The sequence below is a fragment of the Hemicordylus capensis genome, chromosome 6, assembly GCF_027244095.1.
Source record: "Hemicordylus capensis ecotype Gifberg chromosome 6, rHemCap1.1.pri, whole genome shotgun sequence".
Lineage (NCBI taxonomy): Eukaryota > Metazoa > Chordata > Lepidosauria > Squamata > Cordylidae > Hemicordylus > Hemicordylus capensis.
The window spans coordinates 114,542,080-114,555,335 of record NC_069662.1 but is presented as its reverse complement, the minus strand read 5'-3'; the positions used below and the strand labels follow the sequence as shown (position 1 = coordinate 114,555,335).

General features: G+C 40.8%; 1 protein-coding gene across 8 annotated transcripts in view; it reads right to left on the bottom strand.

The window, feature by feature from the left end:
- Window positions 1–11,636, bottom strand: part of COLQ (collagen like tail subunit of asymmetric acetylcholinesterase) — a 74,379-nt gene extending 62,743 nt beyond the window's left edge. For 7 of the 8 annotated variants that reach the window (XM_053266125.1, XM_053266128.1, XM_053266130.1 and 4 more), the window contains exon 1: window positions 11,241–11,380. In XM_053266125.1, coding sequence (XP_053122100.1) covers window positions 11,241–11,346 — 106 coding nt within the window. In that variant the 5' untranslated portion in view covers window positions 11,347–11,380. Of the gene's footprint in view, window positions 1–11,240 lie in introns of all 8 variants that reach the window. The other variant, XM_053266132.1, reaches the window with a different exon arrangement.
- Window positions 11,637–13,256: the final 1,620 nt, after the last annotated feature.

Here is a 13,256-nt window from a genome sequence, read left to right as displayed (position 1 = left end):
CCAGAACAAGCCAATTAGTAAGAAATATAGTTGCTTCTGAGGAAAAATCACATTTGGTTTGAAATGCAGAAGGGTGATTTCCATACCATCAAAAGGCACAACTTCCACATACACTTGAACTATGCCCGCTTTACTTAGAAATGCTTGCACTCTCTTTTAATCTGGATAGCAATAGCAATAGCAATAGCAATAGCACTTACATTTATATACTGCTCTATAGCCGGAGCTCTCTAAGCAGTTTACAATGATTTAGCATATTGCCCCCAACATTCTGGGTACTCATTTTACCGACCTCGGAAGGATGGAAGGCTGAGTCAACCTTGAGCCCCTGGTCAGGATCGAACTTGTAACCTTCTGGTTACAGGGCAGCAGTTTTACCACTGCACCACCAGGGGCTCAATAACTGGGATTCTCTTCATATTTTAGAACTGTAGATTCAGAACTGTAACACTGTGCTTCTGTTAGCACATTGTAATGTATCCATTAAGAGAAAAATACTTTTAGATTTTTCTGCCTCTTCAGAGAAAACCAGGTAACTTGTGACCCAATGTGGGAGATAAAATAATGTAGCAGAGTATCCAAGTGAAATTCAGTGGGGTCACAAGACAAATGAGTCGCTGCTATTAAACAGCTGTAGTATAATATAACTGCTGTTCATTCCCTTGGCCTTATTCATATATTAGGTATCAACTGTGCTTCCCAGCTACCCTAGACACCCTATCAACTCCAGGAGTTCCCCAACTGGAAACTCTGCCTTTCCCTTGGATGCTGTCCCAACGTTCTCCAACTGGCCACACAGGACCATGGTATTTTTGATGGAAGAACCCAAGGGCACATGGAGGATATTTGTCTTGGCTAGGCAAGTTTACTGCAGCTCTACAATTTATCTTCAGTATTATCAATATGTTTTGCAAACTGATTTTCAATAAACAATTTTTTTAGTTTCAGTGATAAAGAAAAGTGGAAAGGATAAAGTTCTAGGAAAGAGATAATCTTTAACCCTCTTTGAGGGTCCTTGTGGCAAAGCTAAGCCTGTCATTAGGCACAAAAGCTGCTTCTGGTGGTAGATTTTAGCTTGAATCCGACATTATGCTGTACAAGTGTGCAGATGTCTGTACACTCATACACAACTTTGTGTGAGTGACTTTACCTGTGTTCATTTTAAAAGTGAACCTGGGTACAGGACCTTCAAATGCATGGTACAGATAGGAAGTGTACTGTTGTACCTGCATTCAGCATTACATATGAATGACTGTACCTGTGTACACTGTACACTCATTGTGCAAGTATTGAACATAATGTGTGAATGGGCCATTTGTGTCCTATTAAAGTCCTCTTCAGACATTATGTTGTACAAGTGTACAAATGTCTGTACAACCATGGATTTTGTGTGTGTGAATAATTGTACCTGCATTCATTTTAAAAATGAACCTGGGTACAGGCCCCTCAAATGCATAGTAGTGCACTGCTGCAGCTGTGTTCAATGTAATATTACCTGTGTGCAGATTTGTACTTGTGTGCATGAAAGTCCTGTTCACATGTTATGTTCAACACTCATACAATGAGGGCACAGTGTACACAGGTACAGATTTTTACACAGATAGAGCTAGTCATATGTTATGTTGAACTCAGGCACAGCAGTACAGTTCCTATGTATACAATTCATTGGAGGGGACCACAGGTCCACTTTTAATATGAACACAGGTACAGTCATTCCTACAAAGACATGTACGAGTGTACATCATCTGTGCATTCATAAACATAGGAAGCTGCCATATACGGAGTCAGACCATAGGTCCATCTAGCTCAGTATTGTCTACACAGACTGGAAGCGACTTCTCCAAGGTTGCAGGCAGGAATCTCTCTCAGCCCTGTCTTGGAGATGCCAGGGAGGGAACTTGGAACCTTCTGCTCTTCCCAGAGTGGCTCCATCCCCTGAGGGGAATATCTTACAGTGCTCACACATAAAATCTCCCATTCATATGCAACCAGAGCGGACCCTGCTTAGTTAAGGGGACAAGTCATGCTTGCTACCACAAGACCAGCTCTCCTCTAGATAAAGCATCATGTCTGAATAGCTTTATATTGCATGAGTGTTGGACATAATGTGTGAATAAGTCTTTTATGGCAGCAAAGTATTTATTTTATGAGAGGAGTTTGGTGGTGGCGGTAGTGATGGTGGTGTTTGGAAGAGGTGGCATACAAAACCATAAGATCTTGGCCTGGTCCTGCCTGCTAATTTGAAAGGCAAGTTATAAATATAAAACAAACTAAGAACCACTTACTAGATAAAGTCTGCATGGACACAGAGCCTTTTAACTGGTGGCTGCAATACTGGAATTTTCACCCCAAATGGGTGCTGTCTCAGTCCAACATAAAATGCTTTTAGAAAGCAGGTAAGGATTTGTTTATTCAAGCAGGCATTTCAGGAAGTTAATTGTTTGAAAAGTTTTCTTTAGTTGCACTCTATTCTTAATAGGTTGTGTTTTACATTTTATTGTGTGTATTTGCATCACAGTATTATACAATGTTTTTAACAGGAGTTGTATTGCACTATTCTAGATTGTGGTTGGACTTTATTTTGGAAGGACTAGGGAGTTTCACAATGCTACTCCATAAACATACAGACAGTCACACAGACAGACATCTCACAATTTAGCAAGAACAGTAGTAAATGCAAATGAAATGGTAACCTTTACTTTTAAGCCTTTAAATTGCTGCATTCATGAGGAGCTGCATATATGTAGAAGAAATTGCTAAATTGTTTTTAAGAATTACTTTTTAAAAAGCAACAGCTCTAAGAGACTTGTGATGTCTTTCTTATTTACACATCTACAGGCTTAGCAACCATAGGGTCAAGAAGCAAGCACACTGGCAGCAGTCATTGTTCTGAAGCAAGATCATTCTGGTCCAGTCTTGTCCCAATCCTAAAGGAAATTATTTTTTAAAAAATGCTGCTTTGCCACTCATCTGGCAAACATTCTCAATGCTCAATCTGGCCAAATCAGGTTCAGACCCTTCTACCATGCAGGTAAGTATAACTTACTCAAATAATATATTTTAATCAAAAAGAAAACAAACTGGCCATTAGCATCTATTGCCCCCAGTGGCAACCTGACAACAGCAAATCCTAAAGGAATCTTTACTTTGCCTAACAGGATAAAATGGCGCATTGCACCGTGTACCAAGTATATAAAGCAGTTGTCAAAGTACAGTACTAATACCATGTTATATTTAGCAAGAGATGTTCCCTTGAGAAAATACATTAAAAGACACTTCTGCAGCTATTCACAGCTCCAGATCTGCTGCTACCAACTGTTGTTTTCCTGTAACGTAATTACATGAAAATGCAGAATTACAATCACATGTTCAACCACGTAACGTAACACCCTGAAACATCTCCTCTAGAAATGATGTTTCAGCACCAAGAAATCCGGTTGGCTGGAGCTGACAAGGATCATTCCATATTTCCAGGAACAAAATGGCTATATCCTACCAGAGTAGCTGAGCTGGGTGAAAGTTGGAAAGTTATACTTTGTAAATCTATATTTCTTCTTCAGAGCAAGATACAAATAGCCACTGCTCACTGCAATATTCCATGTCAATCAGTTCCTTGGATTTCCCCATATTATTTTCTTAGTTACCACCATGTCAATGTTTCTTAACCTCTCTGTTTGTGACATGTTGCCATGGGAAGACATATGGGGACAAGAATAAAAGGCCCCTAAGGCCACTGGTTTTCAAATATAACTGGAAAATAGCTGGGAGTATTTTTATAATGATAGGAAAGATAAGTCATCATTCAGGAATGGTGTGGCTATTTCGTGTGACTGAGCTTATGCTTGGCAGGCACAGTGTTTAAACTAGGGTCCTCCAACAAGAAGCTCCCTTCTGTTGCCAGATAGAAATAATTATCTTGGATTCCAGGCTTAGGACACCTAAATATGTGCAGGAGCACTAAAGCATAACAGCACTACAGACCAAAGTGGAGGGGTTTCCCTTCCGACTGTGCCTTGCCTTCCATAAATCTTTAAACATTTACTACAGTCTAAGCTAAACCACATATGAAATATTAATAATAGCCCTTTTCAGATGTGCTGAAAGTACATAGATTAATTGTGAGAGGCCTGGGATATGGCTCCGGCTGGTCCCTCTCCTAATCTTCATACCAAGGTTGGGAAGGAGCCTGATCCTTTGACCCAAATCCCTTATTAATGGTTCACAAACCACACAGTGAGCTGCCTGTCTAAGACACAAGCAAGGTCGCTGTTTCCATGGCTTTAAATCCCGCCAGTGCAGCTTAAAAGACGGGGAGGCTCCATGCCAGAGGCATAGCTAGGGTGAACCAATGTCTGTGCCTGCACCCCTGAGAGAAAGGGGGCCTGCCAGTGGAGTGACAGCTTGTTCTTTCCTTCTCCCCCACCCACATCTCCAAAGAAGAAGGTGCAGCAGGGGCTCATCTTCACTTTTTGTCCTGGGGTCCACTCCAACTTTGCTATATCCCTGCTGCTCCATGCCTACTAAGGCGTGTGTCCTTGCACTCCCTCTACTACTCTGGGGGCAGCAGCGGAGTGTGAGGATGCACTCCTAAGTAGGCATGGACACTTCTGGTGTTTGAGAGCCTACTTAGGATGTTCTTGGGCTTTGCTGTGTGATATGGGAAATTGTGCAGAAGATACAGTTTCCTCTGGACTGATTGCAAGGAGGTAGATATTCTTTATTTGTCGACACTGAGGAAGACCCTTGGTGGGTCAAACACATTTGGCTTCTATGGTGAGCAACTGAACCATCCTTGGACCATTTTTCTACAAATTTAGATGCACGTGATATCTTCCTCTCTGCATATTTCTACAGCATTGGATATTTGTACTCTTATAATAGACAAATGAGTGTCTATCATCTCTGGATTACAGGAGAACCTTGTTATTTGTGGTTCCGCGTATCCGTGGGTTATCTAATATACACCCATTTCCATGATCCATGGATAAGATAGGGTTAAAACCCATTATCTGTGGTTCCTAGATGTTCAGACGTGACCATGGAAGTCACTTCTGCTGTCCATTTTGTCTCAAGAAGCCATTTTGTGGGAACTGAAAAATCCCCCCCCCCATTTTTCATGGTTTTCAGAGGCATTTTTTTCCTTTGTGGGGGGCATTCAGGGGCACATGGGGGACCTTGCTGATCATGCCACAGTAAGTTCTGCATCAATGCGGGGGCATTTTTTAAATTTTCCCCTCCACCCTGGAACCTAAGCCTCCTTTCCCTATAGCCCTAATAACTTGTTACTCGCAGTTCCATTACTCACTGTAGTAGGCGAGGAGCCCCCACGAGTAATGAGGTTCTCCTGTATCATTTGTTTATCATTATCATTTTTGATTATTATTATTTTCTTATAAAATATGTATGTTTGAAATTTGAGGAGATAATATTACATTTCATGTGCATTTTATGACCCTATTAGTGCTTTCCAGTTCTCTTATGATTGAGATTATTCCTTGGGATCTATGATATGATAGGTGATTATACTTTATCAAATGAACAAATATTTGGTAACAGACTTTCAGAAGGTTTGACAAACCCTGCCATCTGTTGCAAATTCCATTCACATCATTGAATTCACACCAGTCACATCAATAAATGAATGGGAGGTGGGTGGGATGCCTGCTGCTGAGCCAGTTAGATATTCCTGTTCTCACATAAACCATAGCATTCTAGTCAACAATTAATTTTTAACAGGGCCACAATTTGAAATGAACAAGGTCCAAAGGACCAGCCACATGGGCTCCACCCACTGACTAACTGTCATGGAGACACAGGGAAAGGACTCTTTAACCCTTTCCTCTCAGGGCCAAATTGCACACTAGATTAATTACTTTATTAAGAGGTGTGCTTAGGAATGGCAAGAACTCTTCGTACTGGGGGGGGGAAGCTGGGGGTGCAGTTGAAATTGGAATGTGACATTGAGGACTGCTTTAGAGAATCATTTTCGGGGGATGGGGGTGGCAAGGAGAGAAGGGTTAAAAATACGATAGGGTTTATATTTTTAACCCTTTCCCCATCCCATCCCCCACTAAAAATGACCCTCTAAAGCAGCTTGCAAAGCATCTGTTGGCAGCTAGGGTACATAATGGGGGAAACCCTGACAGAATCTCTGTTGCTGGTCACAGTGGGGAGGAGACGCTAAAGCCCTTTACCTGTGTGTGAGCCCTTTACCTGTGTGTCTCACAAAACAGAAAGAGGACACTGGGGAAGGGATATGATGGGGCCCAGATCGTTTCCATCTCAGGGCTACTAGTTGCCTATTGCTACCACGTGGTTTCATTTTGTGTGCAATCCAGTAATAGTTAAGCAGTTTTAAATTCCTTTGATTTTATGGTGACAACTGTTTCAGTGCATCTGGTCTCTTGGATGATGAGGTTGCTGCCAGGACTAGGAAGGGATGTTGAGCCTGCATCCTGCAATGAGATCAGGGATGTCCTAGAGCAGGGTTTCTTAACCTTGGGCCCCCAGATGTTGTTGGACTACAACTCCCATCATCCTCAGCCACAAAGGCCATGTTTGGGGATGATGGGAGTTGTCGTCCAACATCATCTGGGGGCCCAAGGTTAAGAAACCCTGTCCTAGAGTCAAAGGGGTTAGGCTTTTCCCAGATTATTCTTAATTGTGTGCTCCAGTGCTTGACCAGAAATAAGGACAGCTGTTCTCTGGTTGCGCTTTAGTTCTGCTTTTCATATTGCAACCTTCCTAACCAACATGTAGGAAAATATGTCTCGATTGTAATGTGCAAAATATGCCACAGATGTTTTTAGTACAGTGAGAACACTGATCTGTCATCCATTGCATGTATCATGGCCTGGGGGAAAAGTACTTATTGAGGCAAAGTAATATTTTCCTATTCTGCTTCAGAAAGTAAAGTGTGCCATCAAGTCGGTGTTGACTCCTGGTGACCACAGAGCCCTGTGGTTGTCTTTGGTAGAATACAGGAGTAGTTTGCCATTGCCATCTCCCACACAGTATGAGATGATGCCTTTCAGCATCTTTCCTATATTGTGGCTGCCCGATATAGGTGTTTCCCATAGTCTGCAAAACATACCAGCCGGGATTCGAACTGACAACCTCTGGCTTGCTAATCAAGTCATTTCCCCACTGCACCATTAGGTGGTGTTCTAGAACTTACTTAAGAGGTCATATTTACACATGCATGGACACTAGCATTTCCCATCACTTGGTTATTGAACGCATCGACTTGTAGTGAAATATATGAACTGGCTTCATTGAAAAGCATTGGTTTGATTTGACATCAAGAGATTAGCTGCAGTGTTGAGTTAGTGATGGCACGCACACACACACACCACCACCACCACCATTTGCTGCTGCATCCATCAAACTATCTTCAAGTGTGACCTACATTGCCACACTATCTTAGCAGGCAGCTTGGTGCAAAGGGTGAAAGCAGTCACACTAACACATGTAATTTCTACTGTTACTACTACTACAAATAGGAAGTCTGTAGGACACAAGCCAGAAGGAGTGCAGAAGACTATGCTGTTATTCTTCTCAACTGACACTGACATTTTGCCAGTTTCACATTAAAAAGTGCTAGCCATTATAGGCCAGACTAAGGTTATGCTGGGCCTAAGGCTAATGGAAGAGAAAGGCAGGAAACAACAGCGAGCCTAAAGTAAGACCTAGAAATCTGAGGACCTAAGACTACAGCCACATTAGCCTATGGGTTAATCTGGTGCTGTAAGCAGGAATTAGATGTGTCGAAAATCAATTGCTTAATTTCTTAATAGAAAGATGCCAGTGTTCAATCCAGCCTAAAGGCCCTGCACCTTAAATGTAAAAATATTGGGACAGCCTATGGTGGCTAGGTCCTGCATCCTGCACATGCTCAGAGGCACATTTCTGAATTAATATGAAAAATGCTCATAGTCCACATATTCTAGTACTTGATCTTGGTAGCAGAAAACAACTCTAGGTACTAAGACTTCAGCTTTAAAGTGACAGTTGTAAATCCATTTCTAAAAAGCCAACAGCAGGGGTTGCAGGGGCGATTGACCTGCAAGATGACATTTTGCCCTGGAGCAAATGCAGGCATGCCTAAGCCATGCCCTCCTGGAGGCTCCATCTTGCCTTCCCAATTGCAACCACCACCAAGGAGAATACTCTACTACTGGAGTGAGTCTCCAGCTGAGTCCCAGGGTTCAGCCAAAAGCTAAGACTTGGCCTGCTTGCTCAGCTGCGCAATCATAACCACATTGATAAATAGAGCCTTTGGCTGACATCCTGACCAACAAAGTGCAGGCACTCTGAACATCCACACCCAGACAGCGCTAGCTCCTGTGATGCCCACTTTCCAAGGCATGGGCACTCTTGAGCAAGAGCACAAATGTTTTTAGCAGCCCTCCCTCAATCTGAGCAGAAATGCATCACTGAGGGTCAAGGGAGGTGCATCCACTCTAACAGAGTGGTTCCAGAGTCTGGGAGAACTCCTAAAAGTATTTGCACTCTTGTTCAAGACTGCCTGTGTTTTGGAAAGCACATAGACCAGTGCAGAGGCTAGTGCTGTGTGGGTGCTGATGGCAGGAGCACCCACACTTCTTTGGTCAGGATTTCAGCCTTTTCTTTTTTTTCTTTTGGTGTCTAAGTGTGGAAAGTCATACTGAAAAAAGATGTTGGAATCTACACAGCCAGTGGCTGAAACACTATCAGGTCAGGGGAACTCTTACACAGACCACAACACCCAAGCAACGTAGACAAAAGCCAGAAGATTTCCTATAGACAATGATACTCCTAAATGCTTCTGGTTAAAGAAGTTACTTTCCATGTGAAGAAATGCTTTAGTTTTCTGAACATCATTTAATGGGGGAGAGGATTAACTTTTCTATTAACTTGACTAGAGTTTAACTCAGAAATTATTGAGCAATTTGAACAGTCTGCTGAATTCCTCAGTATTGCTGGTGGTCTAAGGTCAGTCAAATATCCAGAAAGACAACAGGAGAAAATGAAAAGCAGTCCAATGTATTCTTACAGAATCTTTTCCATGATATCTGTAGGCATGTTCATTAACCTTCTGTAGCACTAATTGAATATTACTTTATATCTATCTCAGAATGTCACAGGATAGTAGGAAACAATTATGGAAAAGAAAGCATATATATTTTCTTCTTGGTTTGAAAGTCCCATTTGAAAGGGACTTGTTTTGAAAGTCCGATTTCAGAAAACATCTTGAATGTACATCTATCCCTATGATCCTTCTGTGTACACACACACTACAGAGTAAGCCTCATTTAAAAGGCTTGCAAGGGCTGCCTGTGCTGTCAGATTATAGAACATTTTATTAAACTTGTAATACATACAAATGTTATGCCAAGGAATACTGCTGCAAAAAAACAAAAAAGAACAAATTTCACACATACACACACACACACCCCTAAGACAAGTGAAAGTTCAACAGGTTAAAAAGAATCCATATAGGGACAGATATTTAAACACATTGGCTTTCATTTTATTCTTTTGAGGAGAAACCAGGGATTTCAGAACAGAACCCATATTTTATAGAATTTAGCAGATATCTTTCTTGAATTTGGCAGTTAAGTTTGGACATGATCACTAGTTTTCCCAAGTTTTATTTATCCAGGGTTTTTTGTTTTGTTTTTTTAATGTTGATGGGCTCATTTCTTTTCATTTGCTGGTCCAGACTATTTTCATAGGTAGTAGCCAAGTAAAGAGTATGCCTTTATTCCAAAATATTAGGTTATTTTTATGAATGATAAGATTTTTCTCAAACGGAAGCTCTCTATTCTACCTGTTGAAGTATTAATGAACAGTTTATGAATGTCCATAAAGGAGGAGGGGAAGGATGCAATGGGAGTAAGCAACTGTTCCCTGATTAAATGTAGCTGATACAAATATAAAATGTCTTTCAGGAAAAACCTAGTGGATTGTTATCTTATGTTGCATTTGTTCCAATTTTATTTTGTCTTTCTTTCTAATAAAACATACTTTACCTTGAATTATCAGGAAGTACCACTTATATCTCTGTCTAGGTATGTTTATTTACAGTGCAGCAAATACAAGATTACACAGCTATAGTGAACACTTCCAGATTCTTATTAGAATATTATGATCACTAAATTCTACTGCATTTTCTGAAAAGCCTGAATTTATAAGAAACATACAATCCTAAAAGAATGACATGGAAATTAGTTTTTTCAGAATTCAAAAAGGCTTACACAACAGCTACATCCTACTTGGCTCTTTAAAGGACCTCCCCAGAATCCTTCCCATCATTGCTTTCATTAACAAGACCAGTAGGTAAAAAGACACGATGTCTCTCTAAGATATTGCTGTGAAGTTCATCTTTCAGACATACACCTTTTAACTTGCATGCTGTTCCAAACAAGCATGGTTTCCAATTAGGATGAAGGTACAAAACAGGAATCTGAATTCAGAGTAGCTCAAAATAGTATACAATTTTTTGAATCCAGTTTTCCTTGGGCTCTATGTATCCTAAAAAAGTAACATTCCCTCAGAGAATGTAAAAAAGGATAAAAAGAAATATGGGAATAGAGTTCTTTCCTATTCTCTGTCTCTTCTCCATTGCACAGAGCTGAAGGAAAGCCCATTGGATTAAACTATAAAGTAGGATTCCCTCTACTCAGATAACTCATGTCTTTTGCCTTATGCCTATCTGGGTTTTTCCATGCCTGAAATCTTGTTCGTTACAAAACTCATCCAAATATCTCTTCGTGTCACTGCCATAGACAGAAGATGTTTACTCTGCTAACGTCCAATTTAAGTCCAGCAATTCCAGACGAGGTCAGGGAGTTATTAATAGCAGCGGATATACATTGTGATTCATTTGTCTCTTCTCTCACCAACTTCATTTAAATCCATGCAATGTACAAACATGCAGACCTTCCGGTGAACACCTGATGCTGAAATAAAGCAGGCTAGATGCGTAACAGCCAGCTTCTTACTGAATGAAAGTAGAGTTTGTTATTATTTAGCAGGTGTGGCTAGTCTGAAATGAATAATAAGACAAAGCATAAAGAACAGATTTTACAAGAAAAATGACCAGCTCTCTTAGTTTTGCAATACAGCATACACTTGCAATCAGATATTTTTTCCAAGCCCCTTATAATCCTGAGTGGTTAGGATAGTAGGGGAAATGAAAAACACAAAAACCCACAACAATGTATATCACCATGAGACAAAGCAGTTTTATCATTTACCTGCTGAGATTGAGAAAACACTGTCAACAAAGGAGGTCTGAGACAGAGCGAAGCAGAAAAGGAGCTGAAGATAAAATCCCAAAGCGACAGGACTGAGGACCACCATACTGGATATTGCAAGTGATATACTATAATCCCAATGTGTGGGGTGCCAATTGTTTTTAGTATCTTGTCCACTGTCTTCTTTGCCTGTCTGCCTTGCTTGCTTGCCTTTCCCCTTTCACTCTCCACTGACTGGTATGTTTATGTGTGCCTGTCTCACTGCCTCTTTCTCTCTGTGCTTTAGAAAGAAGGAATGCCAACCATTTCCCATTAAATCTTCTCCTTACACTAGACAGGGCTATATTTAACTCAAGCAATGGATCAGATGCCCCATCACAAATACCAGCTATTAAAACATTGTTGGGGATTAATGAAGAGCGGGAGGGTGCAATTTTAACCTCTGTGAACCACATCTTTGATTGATAACCAGGCAACCACTCAGATTGCTCCATTCACTAATTATTATTTTTTCTACTAATGGTGCTATACTAGTAACCTCATGTTCCTGCAAGTGTCTTATGTATACTGCTCATTTATAGTGCTTACCAACCTTTATATGGGCATGATCACATCATTAAATATCTTTTGTATGTTATTAAGGTCAAAATGATAAAGACAGATTGTAGAAACACAGGAATAAACATTGTACTTTATTAAAAGTGCTCTAGAGCTTCCGTAAAGAAAGAGGTAAATGTTCTAAAGCTGACGTTTTCAAACTTTGTCTCTTCTAGCAAGCATTTGCACATTGATTCATCTGTAGAGGAAGCCTGAACAGCTGTCATGAGAACCCAGTGCATTGCAGAGGATTCTGGGATGTCTTCTCTGACACATGCATTTCATGCATTGCCAAGCCAGGCTATTGACCCATAGATCTGGAAATGTAGTCTAGACTACATCCAAACACACTCTCTTGCAACTATACATTATAGAAGAAGACTAGTAGTGGAGGGCAGGACAAACTATCTTTACAGAAGCTGGCTAGCATTAAGAATTCTCTAGAAAAACAGCCAAAGAATTCCAGGGTACCCTAGAACACAATCTGAAGCTTACTGTTCTGAAGAAGAGGTAGCCATGTTAATCTGCTGGAGCACAAATGACAGACTCTTGTAGCACCTTAAAGTTCACCAGAAATTTATTATTTGTTAGTCTTTAAGGTACCACAAGAACCTCTGTTGTTCTATCTAAAGCATTGGTTACTTGTCCAGGTAACAACTATGCAAAATTGTTGGAGGCCAGGTCCGATTATACCTTCCCCTGATCAACCCCATATATATGGAGGGAAGTGGGAGCCCACCTGCAGTGACCACAGATATAGACAACAGACATCTATTTGTGGCATAATGTTAACATATGATATGGCCTACATGCATAATATTTTTATTTTATTGTTAAATTTATATACCACCTTTCATTAAAAACAATCCCAAGGCGGTTTACAAAAGTTTTTTAAAAGTATAATAAAAATATCTAGGACATACAGGCCCATTTCCCAATTTCCCAGATAAAATATGACAATCAACCATGTAATCAGAGCTTCGTGTATAATCTGCATTCAAGCTTAATGCTCCTTCATAGTGATCTGGAGATGTCAGAGGTGGAGGGGAATCAGCGTCATTCCCACTCCCCTCCATTCAGATTGCCAACACTGACGGCAACTATTTCCGGAGAGTTTTTTCTCCTCAGTATTTTTTCCAATATCTTTCACATTATCAAGCCATTCAAATTTCCAGGACTGGTTTTAATAGGCACTGGGAGACTGATGCTGATCCCTTGAGACACCAGATCAGTCTTGGATGGTTGGATCCAACCTGCCATGCATATGGGCCAGATTGAGGGGAGGTATGATCAGATCCCATCCTGGGATTGCTGATAAAGCCCTAGACAGCAGCAGGTTTCCAAGACAATTAATTAGTTTTTAAAGTTCTTAAAGTCTCCTTAACCCATCTTTCCACCCCGCCCCCCCCCGCCAATGGT